Source organism: Streptopelia decaocto, assembly GCF_964273445.1.
Source record: "Streptopelia decaocto genome assembly, chromosome: 1".
Taxonomy (NCBI): domain Eukaryota; kingdom Metazoa; phylum Chordata; class Aves; order Columbiformes; family Columbidae; genus Streptopelia; species Streptopelia decaocto.
This window is the reverse complement of record NC_138663.1, coordinates 151,724,722-151,740,762: the sequence shown is the minus strand read 5'-3', so window position 1 is coordinate 151,740,762 and position 16,041 is coordinate 151,724,722. Positions and strand designations below refer to the sequence as shown.

At 38.7% G+C, this 16,041-nt stretch overlaps 1 protein-coding gene across 1 annotated transcript in view; it reads left to right on the top strand.

Moving 5' to 3' along the window:
• The window catches only part of MYO16 (myosin XVI), a 379,702-nt gene that overhangs the window by 256,015 nt on the left and 107,646 nt on the right, over positions 1–16,041 (top strand). The window contains exon 21 of the mRNA XM_082054681.1: positions 9,862–9,934. Coding sequence (XP_081910807.1) covers positions 9,862–9,934 — 73 coding nt within the window. The remainder of the gene's footprint in view (positions 1–9,861; positions 9,935–16,041) is intronic.

The window sequence follows — 16,041 nt, the reverse complement described above, 5'->3', positions numbered from 1 at the left end:
ATTTTTATTTTTTATTTCTATCCCATTTGAGGACCAATTAGTAATAAATTACATCTCTCTTCCATAGACCTAGCTAACAGAAAAAGCTATCATGCCTGAGGAACTCAGAGCTTTCTGCACATAAAAGCTTTCCATCATTATGTATATACCACCAGAGTGTCTGGCTTCCTGCTGGAGGCAAAGGGAAGGTTTGCCAGTAATACAGAATTGTTTTACTTGTCTGCTTCTGATTGCACAGTACCTTACAATTGCAGGCACCTGGACAACCAAGCTAAAGAAACTTTCCAGTCCATGTCCTAATTTGTAGTACTGTGTTTATAACAAGGAAAGACAGTGACATGTTGTCACATTCAGTTCTTCCCCGTTCATTCCTGGGATTTATAGAACATGGGCTTAGTTTGATGCATGTCTGTGACAAACAATCCATCTCAGGTATTCCTAATCACAGTGAGGTCATTTGTAGTGGCCATCGAGGAAGGAAACTAGAATCAGTATATTTAAAATCTATTAAAATTATTTGAAATAATTTTTTGATGTCTAATTTCACAATTTGATATCTCTCAGTCTTTAAGAATAATGTGTTGTGTATCTCTGTTGTTCAGTAATGTCAACCTATAATTTCTAGGTATGATAGGATCTTCAAATAATGAAAGTTAAACCTGTTTGTAAATTGTTTACTCTGTAGTCTACTTTTAGTGTAATCATATGTGCCTGAGGTGACTTCTACCTTGTGGAAATACTTCTCAGTGACAATATTTCTACCTGTGTGGTAACTTGAAGACTATGTGATGTTGTCCTAGCTAAAACAGGACAGCTGTTTCGTGTTGTCAGGAATGAGGAATTTACAGAAGTTTTATTTTGTATCTATGCTTGAAAAAGGGGAGTTCTTCATTTAGGCTGGCTAAAGGAAGCTAACTATCTCAGGATATACTGACAGTGATGATAAGACATACTGAATTTCAGCAGGCCAAATTCGGCCTCAGGTCCTTTTCCAAACGTGAAGCTAAATAGCTTTTTTTTTTTTTTTTTTTTAAGTGAAAATGAAGTTGACCATCCTTCATTGATATTTCAACCTTACTTGAGTTAGCCGGCTTAAGATAAGAAGATAATACCCCAACCCCAGATTTTTTTTGGTCCAGCCTAATCATACTGTATAATTTTAGTAGTAAATCAAGGCATAGCAGTTTAAGATGCAAGTTGGATTAATGCAAGTCATTGTGTGAAGCTGTGTGAGAAACTGCGAAGACCAAACTCTAGAGGTATTAAGTACAGAGGATAAAAGTGTTGCTAGAATCCAGCAAGTTCATTACTTTATATACTATCCAACAAATATAAAGCAATAATTTTAATGACAGTGTTAAGATAATACACCTTCAGAAATGATGTTCTCCTTCATAAAAAGTTCCTTACAATTTTGTCTAGTTAGATCTACATTATGACCATGGATGCTAGTTTGGACTGGTTGAAAAGTACCTTTGAGGTTTATTACTTTGTTCATCCTGATATTGTTTTGAAGAAACTCACTGGGGAGGAACTGTTTTTCTGTAATTGCCCTCTAGAATGAGATTAGAGAAAGCTATTAAAATTTCTCACAGGTGTTTATAATTTTTTTTAATGTTTGTTATTTATATTCACTAATTCATACAATTATTTCCTATTCTGCTGATTTTATTATTGTGAGAATACTCTAGGTGAACTTCTTCCCAAGTCTCTCAAATCTTCAAAGTTTACTACTGTTTTACTTCCATTCAAATAAGTCTACTGATTTTTCAGTTTTGTAGATAAAATAGACTACAGCATTCACAGTTGCCTAAATGTGGCATTTCAAGGTACTTGATTACACATTGGCAAAGTTGGATCTAGTGATCCAAATATTAGTAATAAAATATCTTAGGATGATTTTTAACAACTCCTGACTCATTCTGCAAGAGGACTTTACGTCTATGGGGATTTAAGAGTGTCTGTGAACTCTTGTGAAACACTGCTTTACTTTTCTGATGAAAACCAAGCTAATTAGGTATAAAAGATTGAGAACGTCTTAATGTTGTCTTGCCTGCCTGCTGGTAAGTAGAAGGCATAATGTTTTATTATCTAGTTAGCAAAGAGTTTCTGTCTTATATGGCCTGAAGGCTCAAGATCAGAGCATCCCGACATGTAGAAAGTCAAGGAAGGAAGCCAGAAGACCTGCGTGGTTAAACAGGGAACTGCTGGGTAAGCTAAAGTGGAAAAGGAGAATTTATAGATCATGGAAGGAGGGGCTGGCCACTTGGGAAGAACGTAAGGCTGTTGTCAGCGTGTGTAGGGAGGCAACTAGGAAAGCTAAGGCCTCCTTAGAATTAAACCTGGTGAGAGGGTTTAAGGACAACAGAAAGAGCTTTTTCAAATACGTGGCAGATAAAACTAACACCAGAGGCAATGTAGGCCCACCAATGAATGAGGTGTGTGCCCTGGTGACAGAAGATACAGAGAAGGCAGAATTACTAAATGCCTTCTTTGTCTCTGTCTACTCTGCTGGAAGGTGTCCTGAGGAGCCCCATACCCCTGAGGCCCCAGAGGAAGTCAGGACAATGAAGGAGTCTGCCTTAGTTGATGAGGACTGGGTTAGGGAGCATTTAGGCAATCTGGACATCCATAAATCCATGAGTCTGAATGGGATACACCCTGCGGGTGCTGAGGGAGCTGGCTGAGATCATTGCTGGACCACTCTCCATCATCTTTGCCAAGTCTTGGGAAACGGGAGAGGTGCCTGAGGACTGGAGGAAAGCAAATGCCACTCCAGTCTTCAAAAAGGGCAAGAAGGAGGACCTGGGTAACTATAGACCGGTCAGCCTCATCTCCATCCCTGGGAACTGATGGAATGACTTATCCTTCGTACCATCTCAAGGCATATCAAGGATAAGAGGGTCATTAGGGGCAGTCAACGTGGCCTCACCAAGGGGAAGTTGTGCTTGACCAACCTCATCGGCTTTTATGAGGACATAACGAGGTGGATAGATGATGGCAGAACAGTGGATGTGGTCTACCTCAACTTCAGTATAGCATTTGACACAGTCTCCCACAGCATACTTACAGCTAAACTGAGGGAGTGCAGTCTGGACGATCGAGTAGTGAGATGGACTGCGAACTGGCTGAAGGAAAGAAGCCAGAGAGTCGTGGTCAATGGGGCAGAGTCTAGTTGGAGGCCTGTATCTAGTGGAGTGCCTCAAGGGTTGGTACTGGGGCCCGTATTTTTCAATCATCAACGATTCGGACGAGGGAATAGAGTGTACTATCAGCAAGTTTGCTGATGACACCAAGCTGGGAGGAGTGGCTGATACGCCAGAAGGCTGTGCTGCCATCCAGCGAGACCTGGACAGACTGGAGAGTTGGGCGGGGAAAAATTTAATGAAATATAACAAGGACAAGTGTAGAGTCTTACATCTGGGTAGGAACAACCTCAGGTTCCAGTATAAGTTGGGGAATGACCTATTAGAGAGCAGCGTAGGGGAAAGGGACCTGGGGGTCCTGGTGGACAGCAGGATGACCATGAGCCAGCACTGTGCCCTTGTGGCCAGGAAGGCCAATAGCATCCTGGGGTGTCTTAGAGGGGGGATGGTTAGTAGGTCTAGAGAGGTTCTCCTTCCCCTCTACTCTGCCTTGATGAGACCACACCTGGAATATTGTGTCCAGTTCTGGGCCCCTCAGTTCAAGAAGGACAGAGAACTGCTTGAGAGAGTCCAGCACAGGGCAACGAGGATGATTAAGGGAGTGGAACATCTCCCTTATGGGGAAAGGCTGAGGGAGCTGGGTCTCTTTAGCTTGGAGAAGAGGAGACTGAGGGGTGACCTTATTAATGTTTATAAATATATAAAGGGTGAGTGTCACGAGGATGGAGCCAGGCTCTTCTCGGTGACAACCCATGATAGGACAAAGGGTAATGGGTTCAAACTGGAACACAAGAAGTTCCACTTAAATATGAGAAGAAACGTTTTCTCAGTAAGGGTAACAGAACACTGGGACAGGCTGCCCAGGGAGGTTGTGGAGTCTCCTACTCTGGAGACATTCAAAACCCACCTGGACACCTTCCTGTGTAACCTCATTTAGGTGTTCCTGCTCCAGCAGGGGATTGGACTAGGTGATCTTTTGAGGTCCCTTCCAATCCCTAACATTCTTGATTCTGTGAAGATGGGGCTATGCCAGTGTGCGTGGCTGTGTTACAGACAAGCAAATGGATCTACGTTCAGTTATACCCTCTGTCTATATCACCAGGTCAGCCACAGGAGATTTCTGTTTCAAACAGAGCATATAGAATATCTATAAATAGGTATTTTCTGAAAGCTTGTGTATTCTGACTGTGTAATCCTATCCCCATCAAAATTCAAATGTTGTCAGAGAGTAGCAGTGGCAACACTTAATTGGGCAAAGTGAAAAGTCTCAAGATTCTCATTTATAGCCTTCTTAATGCACATTATCTAATTTATAGAATGGGATGTTCTGAAATAGAAATCTCCCCAGCTTAAGAAAAAAAAAAATCAGAGCATAAAAATGTTTATTTATCTATTATTTAACCCAGTAGAGGGGTGCTGGGAATGCAAGAAGAACAGAAAGAGAGTTCCTGTCCAAAACATGAACCTGCAGCATAATGAGAATTGTCTGTATATGTGGAGGTAGGAAAATCTTTAAAACAGACAAGCAGTACAAAGCATCTAATAAAACATGGTGCATAATATCTTATTTTGAGATCTGCTTCAGTCTGGATCATTTCCAGTATTTCATTAAACAAGACGATGCCATTTTGTAAGGCATAGAACAAATTTTGCTTTAAAGAGCTGGGGAAGAGTATGTGCCACTGATGAGAGGGCTATAGATCTTGAGTCTATGAGCAAAAATATTTCTCCCTTCCTACCATACCTGTCAAGTCACTCAAATAAATATTTCTCAGATATGGAACCAGTTTTTCTTTCCGCTATGTTCAACCACTGTCTCTACCTGTACCATTTGCACCTGGGTAAGGTCATGTTAAAAGAAAAACTACAGTTGTTGCACAAGATGACTGAGAGATGTGGCAACAACACCAAATCTCAGCAAAAATCTCAGAATCTTAAAAAAGAAAAACAAAAACAAAAACAACTCAGAAAAATCTCTCTCAAAAGTCTCAGAAACTAGTTTGTTTTGGTAATTGTTTGAGATGATGATCATATCCAACTAGGAGTATTCAGCCTGTTCCCTTCAAGAACCGTATTTATGATAACGGGTGTAATCTGTCCCCCTGGGACAACTGAGAGAGTCTTAAGTAGGATTCTGAGGGTCCTCATTTGAAGGCTGAATGATATACTTTATCTGACCCTAGAAATATTTCCTCATTAATCAGTATCACTTCTAGTTTTTCCAGATCAGACATAAGCTGACTGGCTTCCTTCCTGGTTACTGGTAGAAGTTGGAGGAAGAACAAGAAACGCTATATCTGGGATAAATGAAAAGGCACATTAGATCATCCTACCTCAGCAGATTCACTTCACTGCTTTACATAGGCAGATTATGAACAATTACAATGGGAATTAACCTGATGGATTTCAGAGCTGAAAACCATCTGGGATGAAAAAAGAGTGGTCAAATAGCATCCTGTAGGCTTGTCTGAAGCATTGGGTCAGAAGTATTGTAAATAGAATTCTTTTCACCTTGCCAGGAATGGCAAATGGGTCAAGAGCATCTCTTGATGAATGGCAAGATGTCTGCCAAGACAGTAGATCATCAGACAAGATGTCTGGTGTATGTGTATTATTTTTAGGGGTTGCCAAGAATTTTTGTGTAGTTTCTTTATAATGGAATTGTTGAGTGTACAAGATCAAAAGGTATTTCTAGTCTATAAGGACATCTTCACAGAGATGTCATTCTGAGGAAAAAGGCAAAACTGGGGACTTAAAATGTTATCAGTCAAAATGCTGCAAATCATAAAAATCAGATGAGTTATGGTTAATATCCATGCCTGTTTTTCACTATTCATAAGTATGTACTGGTCCAAGATATAAAAATATTCTTCAAATATTGGCAAATTGCTATTATTCTAATGTCTATGCTAGGAAATATTGTTAGACTTGAAACCAAATTCTCAGTCCCAACTAAAATGATAGCTGTTTTATTTATACATAGTAAATACTGGATAAATGAAACATAGTGAGGAAAAATGTCAGTGATGTTTATTAACCGTAAAAGAATAAAGTAAAATAAGGGGATTTTTCAGAACAAAAATTGCTCTTTTCTGCTATTTGTTCTTTTAGACACTGGTGACATGCCATTTCATTTGTAAATATGGGCTCCTTCATGCTTTATTTTGCCTTGGGAATCTCTGCTATGCTTAATCTAAGGAAAGGATTTTTGCTGGAATTAATATGATTAACAGCTAGTCCAGAAAAACATGTATGGACCCTCTGTTTGAGAAGACAAGTGGTATAAAACAGAGAAAGACAAGGAAGGAGGGAAGGAAGGAGGGAAGGAGGGAGGGAAGGAGGGAGGGAAGGAGGGAAGGAAGGAGGGAAGGAAGGAGGGAAGGAAGGAGGGAAGGAAGGAGGGAAGGAAGGAGGGAAGGAGGGAAGGAAGGAGGGAAGGAAGGAGGGAAGGAGGGAAGGAAGGAGGGAAGGAAGGAAGGAGGGAAGGAAGGAGGGAAGGAAGGAGGGAAGGAAGGAGGGAAGGAAGGAGGGAAGGAAGGAAGGAAGGAAGGAGGGAAGGAAGGAAGGAAGGAAGGAAGGAAGGAAGGAAGGAAGGAAGGAAGGAAGGAAGGAAGGAAGGAAGGAAGGAAGGAAGGAAGGAAGGAAGGAAGGAAGGAAGGAAGGAAGGAAGGAGGGAAGGAAGGAAGGAGGGAAGGAAGGAAGGAAGGAAGGAAGGAGGGAAGGAAGGAAGGAGGGAAGGAAGGAAGGAAGGAAGGAAGGAAGGAAGGAAGGAAGGAAGGAAGGAAGGAAGGAAGGAAGGAAGGAAGGAAGGAAGGAAGGAGGGAGGGAAGGAAGGAAGGAAGGAGGGAAGGAAGGAAGGAAGGAAGGAAGGAAGGAAGGAAGGAAGGAAGGAAGGAAGGAAGGAAGGAAGGAAGGAAGGAAGGAAGGAAGGAAGGAAGGAAGGAAGGAAGGAAGGAAGGAAGGAAAATTTGTAGCCACATATAAAACAATGCTTTTAATGTTGATGTTCTGCTTTGTGTTGCTATTTAATTTTCAAAATCTGGGCCATAATTTAATACAGAAAATTACTATAATGGTTGGTGAGATTTTACAAATAAATGCCACAATGTAGTAATTAATAAGTGTCACTTTTGTAGAGGATACAGAGCCTTGTTCTGTTATACTTGCCCTGTAGGCAAGATATCAATTATGTAAAACCTCCAGCTCTTTTCATGTAGTGTCTGCATCTTCTAATAATACAGAGCCAAGATTATCAGGTGGAGTTCACAAAAAAAACTCAGGATGACATGTTTTCCTGTCAACAAATGCATCTCCAGCAAATCAAGATATTTCTTGGGAATATAACGGTTTTGATAAGGAATGTTATTTGAGGTAGTCCTCTCTGTGACTGCTAAGGCTTTCACCTGGAGTTTTAGAAAGCAGGGCCAGATTCCTCTTTTACCTGATTTGTAATAATTCATTAAGTTAGTTCATTTAGGTCTCTTCCTTATGCAAATGTTTATGTGTTCCTTGAGAAAAAGTAAGAGAGACTAGTTTGACAAAATAACAGTCATGGCACTCAACTGGGATGTAAGCAATACAGTCTCTAATCTATTCATTGAATCAGACAGAGAAGGGATAAGCTATTCTAACCATGCTAAGTAGCTGTTAATAATGGTGAAATCTGCAATATTCCGGCTGTTGTGCAATATTACATAGCAGTTCAAGTTTTGCCTCTTTATAAGGAAAGCTATAGATAGATGACAATATAATCAAATAAAAATGAAAACTTATCAAGTATTCTGAAATTCCAAATTACTTTTTTTCCAAAACTTATTTAAATAACATGGTAGTTCTGGCTTTTCAATATTAGTCTGAGGTAGTTTGTTTTCAAAATGTCTAATTCTTCTTTCTAGAAATGGACTGGTTTTGTGGAAAACACATTGTGACGAGGAATGTACACCCATAACTAGTCAGGAACACGTGAGAATGAGGCTTGCATTTTAAAATACAATTTGAATTGCACTCACTGCTAGACATGAAGGTGATGATATATCCTTATGCTTCTTCTAGAAATTCCCTTGGAGGCTAATCGACCTCACGATAACCTCTCCTGCTGAACAAAGTCATTCTAGACTAGATTTATTACGCAACTTTCTATGTCTGACATTTATGCATATCTTGTGACCATCAGTAATTGGTATGGTAACTGGTATGGCTTAGAAATGCAGACTTCTTGGATTTGATTTCTGAAGGAGGCTCTGCTTGTCCCAGAGGGTTGGTTTTCCTAGCTTGTTTTTTACCACTCATTTTTTAAATTATTTTACTTTTTTGGTTTGTTATATGGGAATTTATTTTCAGGGCTAGATCCTCAGCTAATTTAATGGTAGTGTTTACAATTACTGTAATAGAACGATAGTAAAGTACTTCAACAGTGGATCACCTTTTTCTTCTTTATGTCTATATCCAAGTACAGACAGATTTAGATATAGAAGCAGCATGGAACATGGAAGGAAAATGTGGAAGAAAAAGTAGATTTCGGAAACAGCAGTCTGCAATATTATTTCTATGCATATAACCACATACATTTACAAATTATGTTAGCAAAAAGAAAAGAAAACTCATCTGCTTTAGAAAGTGTCCATCTCCTTTCTCAGGAAGCTGAGTGATTTTTCTTTGCTGATTTTTCCTGTTCCAGAAGTCCATTGGCTATACTGCAAAGCCTTTCGTCCTACTGGCAGATCATTTCACTCTGGGGAAAGTCCCACTGCATTCACATAGGCAAACTGTAACCAAGTTTTTACTGTAACCCTCTTTTTATGTTCTCTATCTGATAGTACAGTGACAAAAATAAAGAACCCCAGCCTCAGTGAGCCCAGCACTTTCATATACAGTTCTGAAATACTTCCAAAGCAGGTAACAGGATATCCCAAAACATTCATTTTGCTCCCCATAGCAAACTTAGTTTCTTCGTCAGATCAAGTTTACCATGACTTAGTCGCAAGTACAGAATAACAACATCTCTGTCCTTTTCCCATGTCTCCTCTCCGAATCACAGGTGACTGCCCTGCCCTAATCCTTCCACTGGGCCAAAATAAAAGCCCTTCCTTCAATACAAGCAGTGGCACATGACAAATCAGATGCCATGCCAACAAGTGTTCTTTTATATACACAGAGAAGAAATGTCCGTCTTCTTCATGCCCAAATCCTGACCGTTCTTTCCCCTAAGAGAGGTAACCTCTTGTACAGCCTGAGCTTTCAGCCTCTACTTGATGCTGGCACAGAGAGGACTTTGGCTTAGCAGGTTTCCCTTGAAGTACATTTAATAGGAGCAGTTCTTGCTGTCAAAGAAGTGTAAGCTGGAAGGGGTAGCTGAGTGCAACCAGGTGATTTTGAAACTTCCTCTAAACAGCTATCCCTCATCTGAGTGAACAGGTACCTACAGCTTTAAAAACTGGACTTTAAAGAAGCTAAGATGTTTTCATTCTCTTTCAAATTTAATTTTCAAAGTGGCTGCTGAAACAATCTTGAGCCATGCTATTTTATTTATGTTCAATGTAATAGGTTGATGAGTAGAACTTCTATTCTTTCGTATACATGGTCTGCTTGTGTGTTTCATACTGTGTTTGACATACAGCCTGCTTTTGTCGTAGAACAGAAATACTTTTGTCAGGAACAACAGATATATGATTCACTTGCTTGAATTCTTAGTATCTGTAATATCTTTTTTCCCTAGTGACCAGGTGTTTGAAATTGGAGTACTGGATATTTTTGGATTTGAAGAATTTCAGAAGAATACTTTTGAACAGGTAGGTGACTATGTTTTGCTGAATTTACTGTAATTGCTAATGTTAACTCTTCCATTAATGTTTTGAGTTTTAGCAAAAATGAGTGTTTTGATCAGCATATAAACATACATGGAGGCAAAAATTTACTCTTAAAATATTTTTTCCTATTTTGCCTGGAGGGATGTGAATTAAAACCTGGGCCTTGTAAAGTTATTCATAATTTCAAAAGAATCTAGTAAACATCTACCACAATCATTTGTAAGGGGGGTAGCATCAGCACTGAAGGACAACCTGGGGAAAATGTTTAGTGTTGTCTGTTTTCATGCTTGTGGAAATGATACTTCAACTAGGACAGTGAATAGGAGGACAATACACTGGATTGGAAGAAAGATCAAAAGGTCTTCAGATGCCTTGGAGAAAAAATAGAGTGAAAATGTTACATTATGTTAAGTGCCATTGCAAGCAGATTCACCTTTGTGTGACTTTACATCATGTGACATTTTAAACAATTGAATTACATCCATGGGAAATAAATTAAAATTTAGCTCACCGAATGCTTAAAAATCCATTTATGTATCAAATATTTTTTTTTTAAATTATGAAACTGCCCACCTTCAATATTACGCTCTGAATACCAAAGCTCTTGTGAATTATGTATTTCAGAATGCCTTAGCAACTCTACACAACACACTGAAAGAGTTGTTTAAATTATTGTTCAGTTGTTCATTCATTCTATAATGCAGTAGAAAAAAATCGAAGCATAGGAAAGAATAGGCATGGCGTTAGCAACAACAAAGGTCCCATTATTGTTTAAAATCAGAATTTTCCCCTTCATCCCAGTCAGTCCATTGTTTTATACCTCAGTTTTCTCCTTTGAGTGAAAAAGAAGTCACAGAGCCATATTAGTTCATTTTGTGTAGCATCACTACCCAATTTCCAAATGTTTGAAAGCACAAACAGCATGGGCTTACCTCTACCTTCGAAAGAGAACATAAGAATGAAATAAAACATATTCCAGTTCCTCTCTCACAGAACTATTTTTGCTGTTACAGTTCCTTGAATGTTTCCTGGATTAAGCACTCTTGATGTGTGCTAATATTCCCAGTCATTTACCCATTGTGAATGTCTACTTTGGGGGAAGACGTCAAATAATAATAATAATAATAATAATAATAATAATAATAATAATAATAATAATAATAATAAACATTTTAACAGACTGAATCTATGGAAAAAAAAACAAAACACAACCAAACAAAACCCCAAACATGAAACCTGTTGATAAATAAGAATAAAGTGTTCTATTGATTTTATATTCATCTCAAAAGAGAGGGGTACATCTTGGGACTTATAGGTTATTTTCCCTTGATTCTGTTTTCTGTTTTTTTTTTGTCATTAAACTCATGTAAGTTCTACAACTGACATAACAAAATACCATGAATTCCAATTTCTGGGGTAAGTCATTTTCTGCTTAGTGACTGCAGAAGATGTTTGAAGATAAAATACAAGACAAAGAAAAATGAGTAAGAAGTAATTATGTTATGATTTCTGCATAGCAAATGTGATAATTTTGAAGTCAACTTTGCATTTTTATTTAATTTTTTCTAAATAAATATATTTCAAGAGACACTATCCCTCCACCTTGACTGAATGCATTTTGTTGAGTAATATTGAGTAATACTCTGAGTCATTACCTCAGAAACTACCCAATTCCATTCCTGAAAAGACAGAATACGGGTTAGGGGATTACAGAGTTCATTTTTATATGAAAGGTTTAATGTGATTAACGTGTCTGATTCCTGAAGTGAATACGTTGCTTCATCAATGAAGAAAAGTTTGTTACTTCCACATGGCACAGTGTCATCATGCAGCCATACCCAAAAGAGCCTGCACGCAAAAGCTCAAGCTGTCTCGCAGCTCAGTGTTCTGTCTGGGCTCGTTAGCCCTGGTGATAAACAGGCTTGTTAGCCCAGATAGGGCCCTCATGCAAAACATTGCACCATGGCTGCAAACATTCCCAGTTTCAAGGCCTGAGACTGCAGAACCTTAACAAAGTGTTACAGCCAAATAGTGGAGGAGCCATAAAAATTACTTTTTCATCACATTTAGATTAACATATTAGACAATGATGTTATAGAAGTAATTTGGAGAAAGTGAACCTTTTGTTTCAAATTACTGTAAGATAAGGCATTATTTGTGATGTATGTTTGCCCACGTTCTTGGAAAAAAAAAAAAAAATTAGAACTGTTTTCAAGAAAGATTAAAACCTCTTGATTGCCCAAGTCTGGGGGCATTCCAAGCAGCTGTGTGAATCTCTCTGAGGCTTCAAATCAGGTCAGTTGATAGTTTAATATCATAATTAAGAGAACAATATGATACTAAATCACATGTCATTTTAATAGACTGCATTTGAAGATGATTCAGAAAGAAAGAGCTGGATAAACCAGTCAGAATAACTGGTTCACTCCAGTGAGTATATTGGAATGACAAGACATTAGAGTATTGAAATGTTAAAGACAAACAAAGAATTGATCTGGGAACAGTTCATGAACAATGAATAGGACAATAGATGTCAACTAGAAAACTAAAGTTAATTATGTTTACACCAAGAATCTGGTAACTCTGCAGGCAAAACGATATGACTAGCAGTTAGTAAGAAGAAAAGGTTTATAGATGGTCACAAAGAAGGCAATGTTAGAAGTTAAAAACTGTATTATGTGTTGAGTTTTCCTTATACTTAATGAGCATTGGTAAGCCTTCCTTTTATAGAGCATGTGTGATACATTATATTTATAATAGCAAAAATTGGACATGTAATTCTAAAATACCAGTAAGTAAGTCTATGGATTAAGCAATAGTAAGTGGAGTTGTGATTTTTGGTATGAAATTTAAGAGCTGAAAGACAGGGGACGGTGTTTTTGGAAGTCACAGTCTGAGGGAGTCATTGCTGAATAAAGACTGAAAGCTTCTGAAATACCAGGACTCAGGGAGTTACTGCTCATCAGCTGAGCCGTGGTAAATGACTACAACACACTTTTAGCTCATGTCAATTACAATTTACAGTCACTTCCTAGCAGTGATCATTAGCTTGGGAACAGTATTTTCCTAGAGCAGCTGCATACCTGCTGTGCCAGAACAGCTTTGTATACAGCCATGCTGGAACATGGGCAGAGGCAAGCACAGATTTGTCTGGCCTGTTCTGTACAGAAATGGCCTTCATTTTGTGTTCATTTCAGGAAATATGAGTGCTCTAGCAAAAATAGAAATGGCAGTTTTGAGTGCTAGTTTTCAATGTTTTCTTAGGTACCCTTGTTTGAAAGGTACTATATTTGTTTACGGTTTAATCTGTGCTTCTTTTAAAGTAGAAAATGTCTACTTCTGGTAAAGTTTAAGACTAGGTCAGTTCTTATTCATAGTTCCTTCACACCACAACTCCAAATAATGCAGTCGAGAAATGCTGCTGTCTTCTTTATGTCTTTATGGCTAGTATCTTCTTTGACCAGAAGGGCCTGCAACACAAATGGAAAGAACTCACAGCAAATGAACCTAACAGGCAATAAGCAGGAGGGAAGGCTGATAAAGTTGCCTGTATAATTTTCCCCTAGTTGTTTCTAAGAAAACTGTATTATAGCAGAAGAACCAGACCTTAGAGTTGCAAGAGTAGCTTTTCTTCCTCCTGCAGAAAGTCAGGTCTTTCTACAGAAATGGAGGTCTGTAGTTGTGGAAGCATCATAAAGAGCAATAATGCAGATAAATAAAGTGGACTCCAGTAGTCTTTTCCCTCTGACATCCGATTTAAGTGATAAACTGAAAAAATATGTAGCTGTTGCTAGATAACATGTTTAGCTCTTGCATAGCATTTTGCCCTGAAGACCTTTTAAGTTTTGCAGAAGGAAGTGTATATGTATATATATATATATATATATATATATATCTCCTCTTTATAGGAAATATAAGTGATTTATTGGAATTAGCACCACAGATTACAGAAGCAGTCAAGTGTCTCTTCACCCCCATTCAACTCTATACCCAATAAAGTATGTGTGTCATTATCCATGGGATGCAGTGGAGTGCTGCGAGAGGGATGTCTTCTGTGGCAGCTCTGTGCAGCACCTCTTTCGCAATGGGAGCCAGCTGGCTCTGAGAGCACAGAACACTCTAGAGTCACTATGGCGAGGCAGAAAAGCTCATACAACCCAGCTATGTTCAAAGGAATTTTCACCTACATTTATGCTTAGCTACGGTAGGTTTTAACTCCTCAGCATGTTTTCTTCAGTTAATGCTGCTGAGACTTCATTTAATTTTGTCATGTGACCTTTCCTAGCCAAAACAGCCATTACAGAATTTTTTTTATAAAATTACATTGCCTCAGCCATGAGACCACTTCTAGGTATCCAAATGTAAGCTCATGTTGTCTGTTTTGTGGGTGGATGGATATGAATAGATAAAAGTTACATGACAACTTTACTACAGTCATTGCAATCTCAGTGATAGCAGACAGGGAGGTCACACACACCAGTGTCTGCATTCAGGCAGTCTGAAGGGGCATTCCAATATTCTTTTCTTTTCTTTTCTTTTCTTTTCTTTTCTTTTCTTTTCTTTTCTTTTCTTTTCTTTTCTTTTCTTTTCTTTTCTTTTCTTTTCTTTTCTTTTCTTTTCTTTTCTTTTCTTTTCTTTTCTTTTCTTTTCTTTTCTTTTCTTTTCTTTTCTTTTTTCTTTTCTTTCTTTTCCTTTCCTTTCTTTCTTTTCCTTTCCTTTCCTTTCTTTTCCTTCCTTTCTTTCTTTTCCTTTCCTTTCCTTTCTTTTCCTTCCTTTCTTTTCTCTTCTTCTTTTCTCCTTTTCTTTTCTTTTCTTTTCTTTTCTTTTCTTTTCTTTTCTTTTCTTTTCTTTTCTTTTCTTTTCTTTTCTTTTCTTTTCTTTTCTTTTCTTTTCTTTTCTTTTCTTTTCTTTTCTTTTCTTTTCTTTTTTCTTTTTCTTTTTCTTTTTCTTTTTCTTTTTCTTTTTCTTTTTCTTTTTCTTTTTCTTTTTCTTTTTCTTTTTCTTTTTCTTTTTCTTTTTCTTTTTCTTTTTCTTTTTCTTTTCTTTTTTCAGAAGAAATCAGCCTTCTTTGGTTTTGCCTGTCCAGAGCATAGATCAGGGGTGTCAAATTCATTTTCACCGGGGGCCACATCACCCTAGCAGTTGCTTTTGAAGGGCCGAATGTAATTTTAGGAGTATACTTTCAGCCCTTTGAAGGCAGCCGCAAGGCTGATGTGGCTCCTAGTGAAAATGAGTTTGACATCCCTAGCATAGGTGGATGGTCCTGCTCGCTTCTGTCATCGCCTGTGGAACAGGTGGCTCCTGGTGCACCCTGGGCTCTGATACTACATAGGTACTTGAATGCAGAACCTCCCACTGCAGCTCCCAGTGCTGGGGCACTCCTTATCCCCCGTAGGATGAGGGACGGTGTTTTACTATCTTAATTCAGCCTTTAACCGGGGAAAATAATATATTCTAAAGTTAGAGTTTTCCTAGTGTTCATACAGAGGAAGGTTTTAACATCCTTGTTGTGGAGCAGCGAGAACCAGCTGATCCTTGGCATCAGGGAGCCGGGCACCAGGAGGACCCCAGGGCCAGCCATGCCCTCCCTGATGGACACCATCCCACAGGGCTTGAGTACGATGGGCAGAGACAGGGCCTGAAACGGCACCCATCAACAGCTCTGACATGGCAAGCTGGGGCTGGGATCCTGTCAGGAGAAGCTGGAGATGGAACCTGGCACTGCTATGTTGTCACCGGGGAGCAGGCCCATGAAGGGGGGATCCCCGGCAAAGCTGAGTGGGGCTGGAAGATCCTACTCCCTCCTTGAGGGGCCTGGCGATGCTGTGTTTTAATTTGTTCCTTGATGAGGTTCCTGTGGATCTTACATGCTGTATGGCTTTTGTCATGGTGTATCCCTGTTCCGTCTCAGTCTCTTTGGTCTTTTCTCTAGTTTTAAAATTGGCTTATCATGTACCTGACATGAAAGTGTTAATTTTTTTCTTTATTCTTTTATGGTAGACACTTTTTGGCCAAAAATAAAATAATTTATCTAAAATTGAGGTTCCCAGCTAGATTCAGTTTGTGATTGATAGCTAAAATGCTGCACA